We start from the raw sequence: 11,258 nt of genomic DNA on the forward strand, positions 1-11,258 counted from the left end.
TCACCTCATTTCAATTTGCAAATGCAGATAGTCTGGTTAGCCATTTGATTAACTGTTACGGAGTCTTATCTTGGGGATAAAAGCTTGGCCCCAGTGATGTACTGGGCCGTACGCACTACCCTCTGTAGTGCCTTGTAGTCGGATCTGAGGACCCATGCCAAGGCTTTGTCGTGCCCTGTTCAAGACTGTCTTGGTGTGTTTGGACCATGATAGTTTGTTGGGGATGTGGACACCAAGGAACTTAAAGCTCTCAACCTGCTCCACCACAGCCCTGTTGATAAGAATGGGGTCGTGCTCTGTCCTCCTTTTCCTGTAGCCGACAATCATCTCCTTTGTCTTGATTGCGTTGCGGGAGAGGTTGTTATCCTGCCACCACACGGCCAGGTCTCTGACCTCCTCCCTATAGGCTGTCTAGTTGTTGTCGGTGATCAGGCCAACCACTATTGTGTCGTCAGGCAAACTTAATTATGGTGTACAGGAGGGGAATAAGCACGCACCCTATGGGGCCCCCTCGTTGAGGATCAGCATTGCAGTTATGTTGTTGCCTACCCTTACCACCTGGGGGTGGCCAGTCAGGAAGTCCGGGATCCAGTTGCAGAGGGAAGTGTTTAGTGCCAGGGTCCTTAGCTTAGTGATGAGCTTTGAGGGCACTATGGTGTGGTATGCAAATTGGAGTGGGTCTAGGGTTTCTGGGATAATGGTGTTGTGAGCCATGACCAGCCTTTTCAAGACATTATAAAAAACTGCGATGGGGACATAGGGACATTTTATCAACACAGACGTCAACACATTGCACTAAGAAAAGGAAACACATTGCTGTTGGATATAAATGGAAATAAATGTGTACTCAAATGAAAGATGTACTACATACAGAGGGGACATGGAGACATGTTGCTGACACTAACACACTGCTAATACTAAAGACATGTATAATATTATCACCTGTTAGAAGTATGTATGAAATGCTGCAATGTTTTATAAATCAATAAATCAATCAGAATCATGTTTTATATTATCATACTTTGTCTTTCTATGTAGTAATGACACATTTCACACAAAACAAATTCATTTTGAATTGGAACCAAATTATTTCCTGGATATGGTAGTAGAGGACAGAATTGCTGTTACTGTCTGTCTGTGTGTGGTTGAAGACCACAGCCGATAAAATATAATATTAGGAAGGTGTTCCAAATGTTTTGTACACTCAGTGTATATTTAATAAACTAAGAGAACAGCAGTGATTTAATTCATTGTGTCCTAAATTGTTCTATTATTGTATCCAGCATTCTGAAAGTAAATGCATTGATTGTTTTTTGTTGTTGCATATACAGTTGAAGTTGGGTGTTTACAAACACCTTCTTCGCCAAATACATTTAAACTCAGTTTTTCACAATTCCTGACATTTAATCCTAGTAAGAATTCCCTGCCTTCGGTCAGTTAGGATCACCACTTTATTTTAAGAATGTGAAATGTCAGTATAATAGTAGAGAGAATTATTTACTTCAGCTTTAATTTCTTTCATCACATTTCCATGGGTCAGAAGTTTACATACACTCAATTAGTATTTGGTAGCATTGCCTTTAAATTGTTTAACTTGGGTCAAACGTTCCGGGTAGCCTTCCACAAGCTTCCCACAATCTGTTGGGTGAATTTTGGCCCATTCCTCCTGACAGAGCTGGTTTCTCAACGGCTGGCCATGCCTTCCGCCTGGCTACTCCAACCTCGGCCAACAGCTCCGCCCCCCCCCCCCCCGCAGCTACTCGCCCAAGCCTCTCCAGGTTCTCCTTCACCCAAATCCAGATAGCAGATGTTCTGAAAGAGCTGCAAAACCTGGACCCGTATAAATCAGCTGGGCTTGACAATCTGGACCCTCTATTTCTGAAACTATCCGCCGCCATTGTCGCAACCCCTATTACCAGCCTGTTCAACCTCTCCTTCATATCGTCTGAGATCCCCAAGGACTGGAAAGCTGCCGCAGTCATCCCCCTCTTCAAAGGGGGAGACACCCTGGACCCAAACTGTTACAGACCTATATCCATCCTGCCCTGCCTATCTAAGGTCTTCGAAAGCCAAGTCAACAAACAGGTCACTGACCATCTCGAATCCCACCGTACCTTCTCCGCTATGCAATCTGGTTTCCGAGCCGGTCACGGGTGCACCTCAGCCACGCTCAAGGTACTAAACGATATCATAACCGCCATCGATAAAAGACAGTCAGACTGCCTCTAATTGGGAATCACACCAAAACACCAACATAGAAAAAACAACCTAGAACCCCACATAGAAAATATAAACTAGACTAAATCCCTAGTCACGCTCTGATCTACTCTACTATCGAAAATAAAAGCTTTCTATGGTCAGGACGTGACAGTACCCCCCCCCTTCCCAAAGGTGAGGACTCCGACCGCAAAATCTGAAACACAAAGGGAGGGTTAGGGGGGGTGTCTAGTGTTGGTGGCGGCTCTGGTGCAGGGCGAAGTACCCGCTCATCCGCCAGCATCGGGGGCGGCTCTGGTGCGGGACGAAGAACCCGCTCAGCTCTCGGATCCCCCATCTTTGGTGGTGGCTCTGGTGCGTGCAGAAGAACCCACTCATCCCGCTGATCCAGCCATGGACCCAGGCTGAACACTGTACCTGGATTGGACCTCGGTGCAGAAGAAGGCTCCTGTCTTGGAGCTGGACCGGACACCGTGCCTGGACTGGGCACCTGCGCAGAGGAAGTCTCCGGCCTTGGAGCGGGACTGGACGCCATGCTCTGACTGGGTATCGGCACAAGGGAAAGCTCCGGCTCTGGACTGGGAACTGTCACCGGAAGCTCTGGACTGGGAACCGTCGCCGGAAGCTCTGGACTGGGGATCGTCGCAGGAAGCCTGGTGCGTGGGGCCGGCACTGGTGGTACCGGGCTGGTGACACGCACCTCAGGGCGAGTGCGAGGATTAGGCACAGGACGTACTGGACTGGGGAGGCGCACTGGAGGCCTGATGCGTGGGGCCGGCACTGGTGGTACCGGGCTGGTGACACGCACCTCAGGGCGAGTGCGGGGAGGAGGCACAGGACGTACTGGACTGGGGACACGCACTTCAGGGAAAGTGCGAGAAGCAGGCACAGGAGGTACCTGACTGGGAAGACACACTTGAGGGAGAGTGCGAGGAGCAGGCACATGACGTACCAGGCTGTGGAGACGTACTGGAGACCTGGTGCGTATAGCCAGCATCAATGGTACGGGTTCGATGACACACCTCGCCCGGCAAGTAAGAGGAGCTGGCACAGGACTTACTGGGCTGTGGAGGCGCACTGGAGATCTGGAGTGTAAAGCTGGCACAACGTGTCCTGGACAGATGACAACCTTCGCACGGCAAGTGCGGGGAGGTGGCACAGGACGTACCGGGCTGTGGAGGCGCACTGGAGACACGGTGTGTAGAACCGGCACACATTGTACCGGAACGATGACACTCTCCTCAAAGCGAGTGCGGAGAGCTGACACAGGTGGCATCGGACGGCTAACACGCTCCTCAGAGCGACTGTCTTGCCTCTCCAGCCAAACCAACAGCTATCTCTCATCCCTCTCCTCAACTTTCGCCAACCACTCCTCGCTCAATCTGTCCCAATATTCCTCCTCGTCTCTGACTCACCCCTCAGCGTCGCCGACACCTCGTGTGCCGACACCCCTTGTGCCTCCCCCCCCAAAAATTGGGCTGTCTTTTGGGCTTGCGTCATGGCCGCGAACCCTGGGGTCGTCGCTGTCCTTCCCTCACCGTTTGCGTATGCTTCCACGGAAGACTTTCGTCTCCAGCCATAATTTCCTCCCAAGTCCAGAATGTCTTCTCCTCCTGGGTACGCTGCTTGGTCCTGTTTTGATGGGATATTCTGTCACGATGTTCGTAATAATGAATGTCGGACCAAGGCGCAGTGTACTTTGAGTCCCACATAATTTATATGAAAAAAATGAAAATGAAAGACAAAACAAATAAAGAATAAACAAACCGTGACGACAATGCAGTGCTAACAGGCAACTAAACATAAACAATATCCCATAACCCACAGGTGGAAAAAATGCTACTTAAGTATGATCCCCAATTAGAGACAAAGATAGCCAGCTGCCTCTAATTGAGAATCACACCAAAACACATTACATTACATTTACATTTAAGTCATTTAGCAGACGCTCTTATCCAGAGCGACTTACAAATTGGTGCGTTCACCTTAAGACATCCAGTGGAACAGCCACTTTACAATAGTGCATCTAAATCTTTTAAGGGGGGGGGGTGAGAAGGATTACTTTATCCTATCCTAGGTATTCCTGAAAGAGGTGGGGTTTCAGGTGTCTCCGGAAGGTGGTGATTGACTCCGCTGTCCTGGCGTCGTGAGGGAGTTTGTTCCACCATTGGGGGGCCAGAGCAGCGAACAGTTTTGACTGGGCTGCGCGGAAACTGTACTTCCTCAGTGGTAGGGAGGCGAGCAGGCCAGAGGTGGATGAACGCAGTGCCCTTGTTTGGGTGTAGGGCCTGATCAGAGCCTGGAGGTACTGAGGTGCCGTTCCCCTCACAGCTCCGTAGGCAAGCACCATGGTCTTGTAGCGGATGCAAGCTTCAACTGGAAGCCAGTGGAGAGAGTGGAGGAGCGGGGTGACGTGAGAGAACTTGGGAAGGTTGAACACCAGACGGGCTGCGGCGTTCTGGATGAGTTGTAGGGGTTTAATGGCACAGGCAGGGAGCCCAGCCAACAGCGAGTTGCAGTAATCCAGACGGGAGATGACTACTTCAACAGGAGGTAGCTATCGCTCACAGCCACGTTGTAATCTTCGAGTCCTTGAACATTTGGTTGTTTACATATAATTTATCGACCATTAGAAGAACATTCTAAATGCTAAATCTAAATGCTGAATTCTAAACTAAATGCATGCTCTTCAACCGATCGCTGCGCAGACCTGCCTGCCCGTCCAGCATCACTACTCTGGACGGTTCTGATTTACAATATGTGGACAATTACAAATACCTAGGTGTCTGGTTAGACTGTAAACTCTCCTTCCAGACTCACATTAAGCATCTCCAATCCAAAATTAAATCTAGAATCTACTTTCTATTTCGCAACAAAGCATCCTTCACTCATGTTGCCAAACATACCCTCTTAAAACGGATTATTCTACTGATCCTTGATTTCGGTGATGTCATTTATAAAATATCCTCCAACACTCTACTCAGCAAATTGGATGCAGTCTATCACAGTGCCATCCGTTTTGTCACCAAAACCCCATATACTACCCACCACTGCGACCTGTATGCTCTTGTTGGCTGGTCCACACAACATATTCATCGCCAAACCCACTGGCTCCAGGTCATCTATAAGTCTTTGCTAGGTAAAGCCCCGCCTTATTTCAGATCACTGGTCACCATAACAGCACCCACCCGTAGCACGTGCTCCAGCAGGTATATTTCACTGGTCACCCCCAATGCCAATTCCTCCCTTGGCCGCCTTTCCTTCCAGTTCTCTGCTGCCAATGACTGGAACAAATTGAAAAAAATCACTGAAGCTGGAGACTCATTTCTCCCTCACTAACTTTAAGCATCAGCTGTCATAGCAGCTCACAGATCACAGCACCTGTACGTACATAGCCCATCTGTAAATAGCCCATCCAACTACCTCATCCCCATATTGTGTTTTTTCTTTTGCACCCCAGTATCTCTACTTGCACATTCATCTTCTGCACATCTATCACTCCAGTATTTAATTGCTCAATTGTAATTACTTCGCCACTATGGCCTATTTATTGCCTTACCTCCCTAATCTCACCTCATTTGCACACACTGTATATAGATTCCCCCCCCCCCTATTGTGTTATTGACTGTATGTTTGTTTATCCCATGTATAACTCTGTGTTATTGTTTGTGTCGCACTGCTTTGCTTTATCTTGGCCAGGTCACACTTGTAAATGAGAACTTGTTCTCAACTGGCCTATCTGGTTAAATAAAGGTGAAATAACATTTACAAAAAATCTGCTTCTCTGCTTGGAGCCTTTTGAAAGTAGGCTACAGGGCACTATTTTATGAGGAAATTGTTCATTAATAGAGAATGGGGTATTCTTCAATTCCCTACCTTGTTGTAACATGTCAATTTTCATTTTGTATTGGGTCAGCATAGCTACGATCAGACGGGGCCTTCCCTCTGCTCAGCCACCGAAACAGTGAGCTTTTTGTAAATCATTTGTTTCCAACTGTTCGTCCGTTATCTTGAGTTGACGTTTCATTGACGACTTTTTCCTCCTTTGACTGATAGTTTTCATTTTCATCCTCCTTTATTCCCATTCTAACAATATTATTTTTCATACTTCTGCACTTTAGACCAAGTAATTTGGCTTTCATTGTTTTATTATCATACTGCATACATATGCATGCGATTTATTATTATGTGTGACTATGTGCAAGGTCCATTGACCTACATTTTAATCTTGCCTTCAAAGTTACATAAAACATGATTGTGCACTCACAGTAATCTACAGTAGCGCAAATGCAGACATGAAAACACACATAGTCCCCAGCAGAGTTCTTATGACAATGCTTGAGTTTGGTTTCCTCAGCCCGAAGAACCTTTGCATGGCAGTCCCTCCTTCTCACCTCTTACTTAGGCAACAATCAGTCATGTGAAGAATCAGTCTGTCACAGTCACAGACTAGTCACCACATCTTTTCAGAAAGTAGTGGAGAGGCCGGCCAATCACCATAAATAAGGTACTAACTTTAACGTGTGTGTGTCTGTCTGTCTGTCTGAGTGTATGTATGTGCAGTGCTTGACTTAGACTGAAATCGGTAACAGTACTCATCTTGGGTGCTGGTACTGTAGGTGCAGGGGCTCCACAGAGAGAGAGAGAGAGAGAGAGAGAGAGAGAGAGAGAGAGAGAGAGAGAGAGAGAGAGAGAGAGAGAGAGAGAGACAGACAGACAGACAGACGAAACATACCAACTATGTTATTTTCAGGTGTTTCTAAACAAAATGGGAAAGATGTGCACTTCTGGATTGGTCTGACTGACTCAGAGATGGAAGGGTTCTGGAAATGGGTGGATGGAACAACATCAGCAACAACGTGAGTAATATTTACTTCTTGCCGTTTCTTTTTGAAGCGTATTGTTTCTTGAACTAATATCATGTTGATATCATTTTCTGCTGAACTGGTTCTTAGGTTCTGGAGAAGAGGAGAGCCAAATAATACTGATGGGGAGGAGGATTGTGTGGTATTCAACAGGTTTATTAATCTGTCTTGGGACTGGGAAATGATTCAGTCATGGAATGACCAGCCTTGCTCAGTGAGTACTCAATGGGTATGTGAGAGCAGTGTCATAACAAATCCATCCACAACAGGAGAATAATATCAGAATTCCCTTTTGAGTTAGCAATTGTATTATTAGTTAGCAATTGTATTGTTAAAGATTATTGTTGAAGTGTAATTTAAATCTATTACGACATAAGTTATGATTAGTAATGATTGTTCTTATGATTAGTAATGATTGTTCTTATGATTAGTAATGATCGTAGCTATGATTTGTAATGATTTAATTTATATAATATATAATTGCTTTTTAAGAACCATAGTATTATGAATGTGAAACTCCAACCTGAAAGCTAATGTAGTGAATTGACATGCAGGGTCAAATCTAATCATCTAACAGTGAACTGTGTACAATTTTTGGATAACATTAAAGACATATTCTGAAAGCTAACAGAACAGAAATGTTTGAATTGTATTGTACATTGCAGGCATAATTTCTCTATTCATGTGATACATATTATAGATTATTTTAAACCAAAGTGAAAATACAACTGTTATTGTATTTGATTCCACATTGAATGTTGTTGTGTTTCTTTATATGGATGTTGGGGAACAGAACTCTCATCTCTCTCTCTCTCTCTCTCTCTGTCTCTGTTCCTGTCTCTCTCTCAGACACACACACACACACACACACACACACACACACACACACACACACACACACACACACACACACACACACTTATTTCACCTCATTGCAATTTGGACTGTAAGGACATTCAGAGCATCGATGAGACAGACAGCATACAAAGACAGAAACTATACACACGGTACCAGTTATCATCATCATTGAGATATGGAGATAGAAGAGGACATCTATGCCAATGTAGAGGAGATCCGTGTGAAAGACTGTAATGATCTGGCTGCAGGTTACGAGACATTACACCAGAGTCCACAGGCTGGAACAAGTAAGTGTGTTTAAAGACAATAATGACTGAGAAGTACATTTTGATATGAGCACACTGCAAACTAAAGGTATTTAAATACATCTGAGTGAGAATGAAAGTCCCAGATCCCGAAACCTCTAGTCATTTAAATCAGTATGATAAATGGTCCCTCGTGTTATGCAACAAGGTCATCTCCATTCAGCTGGGGATCAACAACAATATCAGATGTGTTCAGTGGGCCTAAGGGGCAAAGCAGCTTTAAAGAAGTTCTCTGGTTACAACGTCAATATAAAGAGGTTTATTGTCATCATTAATGAGAAACCGTGAGGCAATTCGTGGAAAGGTTCCTAATTTTTAGAGGGACTTGTTTCAAGCATTGTTTAAAAAAAATTATGTTTCTATATAATTTGGAAGGAAGTGATAGTAGAGGAGGACAGAAACATCTTTGATTTCTGGTTGAAGACCACAAGACTCAGTTCCTCTTGGTGTAAACAGCATTGGTTTGTGAGGTGCATGTAACCACGTGTTTCTCTACACCTGCAGGACTGAAGCATGAGAATCAGAACTCTCAGCCTTGGAGGATGGCTACAGTTTCCCTGGGCCTGCTGTGTGTTGTCTTACTGATCACAGTCACAAGCCTCTCTGTGCATTGTGAGTGTTCAACTCGCATGTGTACCTGCGTGTGCATTTATGCGTGTGTTTGTGAATGCGTGCGCATGTGTGTGCAAGAACGAGCGAGCCGGGAAAAAAAAACGATTGTTGGCGTGTGCTCTCTTCTCTTTTCAATCACAGATGATGAACAGTACTACGGACTGTCCAGACTCCAGACTTCATACAACAACCTGACTGAGGAGAAACTCCGGCTGCAGAGGTCAGTTTCAGAGCAGGAGAAGAAGATATCAGAGCTTGGTAAGTATGATGTTGTAGAATGGGAATGCAGGGGATGATATAGTGATAAATAGCAATTGTTCTGTGTTATATAATTGTAGTATATAATAATTGGTCTGTATAGCTGAATTAGATGATTTCATTCTCTATCTATAGGACCCTGTCCTGATGGCTGGAGGAGACACAGATGTAACTGTTATTACTTATCTAATAACAGTAAAACTTGGAGTGAGAGCAGACAAGACTGCAGAGAGAGAGGAGCAGATCTGTTGATCATAAACAGCAGAGAGGAACAGGTGTGTATGTGGATACATGAGAGAGCGAGAGAGAGAGAGATAGAGCGAGAGCAAGAGGGAGAGAGAAAGAGAGAGAGAAACAGAGAGAGAGAGAGAAAAAGAGCGAGAAAGAGAGAGAGAGAGAAAGAGAGAGAAAGAGAGTGAGAGAGAAAGAGCGAGAGAAAGTGAGAGTGCGAGAGAAAGAGAGAGCGAGAGATAGAGAGAGAGCAAGAGCGATAGAGAGAGAGAGAAAGAGAGAGCGAGAGATATAGAGAGAGCAAGAGCGAGAGAGAAAGAGAGAGAACAAGAGAGAGATAGACAGAGAACAAGAGTGAGAGAGAAAGAGAAAGAAAGAGAGAGAGAGAAAGAGAGAGAGAGAAAGAGAGTGAGAGAGAAAGAGCGAGAGAAAGTGAGAGTGAGAGAGAAAGAGAGAGAGAGAGAGAGAGAGAGCAAGAGCGAGAGAGAGAGAGAAAGAGATAGAGAGAGAGCAAGAGCGATAGAGAGAGAGAGAGCAAGAGAGAGAGAGCAAGAGAGAGAGAGATAGAGAGAGAGCAAGAGCGAGAGAGAAAGAGAGAGAGAGAGAGAGAGAGAGAGAAGAGAGAGAACAAGAGCGAGAGAGAGAGAGAAAGAAAGAGAGAGAGAGACTAAACATATTGCTTTTCTTGTATACAGCATTTTCTAAACACATTGGGGAGGAAAATGCATTTCTGGATTGGTCTGACTGACTCAGAGCAGGAAGGGATCTGGAAATGGGTGGATGGAACAACATCAACCACAACACAGTGAGTGAAAAGCAGATTAACATATCAATTACCATGGAGCAGGCAGAGTAACCAATAAGGACTTGTTCTTCTTCCTGGGTTGACTGTTCACTGAACTGGTTGGTTCTTAGGTTCTGGAGAGAAGGAGAGCCAAATAATGCCCAGGGGGGTGAGAACTGTGCAGTCTTCAACAGCTTCAGAGATACCCTGGGAATTATACAATCATGGAATGACCAGCCTTGCTCATTGCTTATCCGTTGGGTATGCAACTACACACCTAACGTGTCCTCCTAATAGGCCTACACATCTTGATGGCATCTGCCCACAGGAGAATATCTGAATTCCATTGTAAAAAAAAACGAAGCATCTCCTACAAGTTGATGCTGACAAGTCCTGGCAGGAAAACAAATGACCCATAACACATGTAAAGAAAAAGTCCCGCTAATTGGCTAACGATTCAAATGAAAGCTAACATTGAATCTACATCAGACGTTAATTCTTCAAGTCGGCTGTTTTGGCATATGTTTCAGATAATCTGAATTCCCTTTTGAATTTGCAATAGCGTTTAGATTTTTTTTCCGACACAAAGGTTAATGTCTCCTGCATTTCATTAGTAGCACAAATTGTAGAGAAAATTCAAATGAATCTTGACAAAACATTCCTGTTAACTATGACTAATATGCACCCTCTACTGACTAGAAAGGCATATAGAAGGTCAAAGTGCAGAACATCACAGTAGCAGGTAGAATTACTTCAGATTGCTTAAGAGAAATGATTGTGTTGTAATATGAGAATGCAACTCAATTGGAAGCTGATGCGACTTGTAGGTTCAGTCATAATCTATCCACCCAACAGTGGCTTCCACTGTGAACAAGACAGCTGCTTTAAACTGATCATTTCTTTGTCAGATGGAATGATTTTATAAATAAACATTTTTAGAAGATAAGAGATTAGCCATCTTTTAATTTATTGTATTGTGCAAACTGACAATAGAAATATTAATCATTTGACCTTTGTTCATATGCTTTCCCCCCCCCAGAAATCTGTGTTGTCATAAAAACATGCACTCATAGTCAAGATGTCTAATATAATAATGTCACTTAATAAAATTACATATTCTATCAATAA

At 44.5% G+C, this 11,258-nt stretch overlaps 1 protein-coding gene across 1 annotated transcript; it reads left to right on the forward strand.

Moving 5' to 3' along the window:
• Positions 1 to 7,918: 7,918 nt before the first annotated feature.
• LOC115137696 (C-type lectin domain family 4 member E-like) lies at positions 7,919 to 11,258 on the forward strand. Its single transcript, XM_029674023.2, has 6 exons — positions 7,919 to 8,227; positions 8,750 to 8,857; positions 8,999 to 9,115; positions 9,251 to 9,390; positions 10,042 to 10,151; positions 10,262 to 11,258. Exons 1-6 carry the CDS (start codon positions 8,116 to 8,118, stop codon positions 10,422 to 10,424), a joined length of 750 nt encoding a protein of 249 aa, XP_029529883.2. The 5' UTR covers positions 7,919 to 8,115; the 3' UTR covers positions 10,425 to 11,258.

Source organism: Oncorhynchus nerka, linkage group LG11 (genome assembly GCF_034236695.1).
Source record: "Oncorhynchus nerka isolate Pitt River linkage group LG11, Oner_Uvic_2.0, whole genome shotgun sequence".
Classification (NCBI taxonomy): domain Eukaryota; kingdom Metazoa; phylum Chordata; class Actinopteri; order Salmoniformes; family Salmonidae; genus Oncorhynchus; species Oncorhynchus nerka.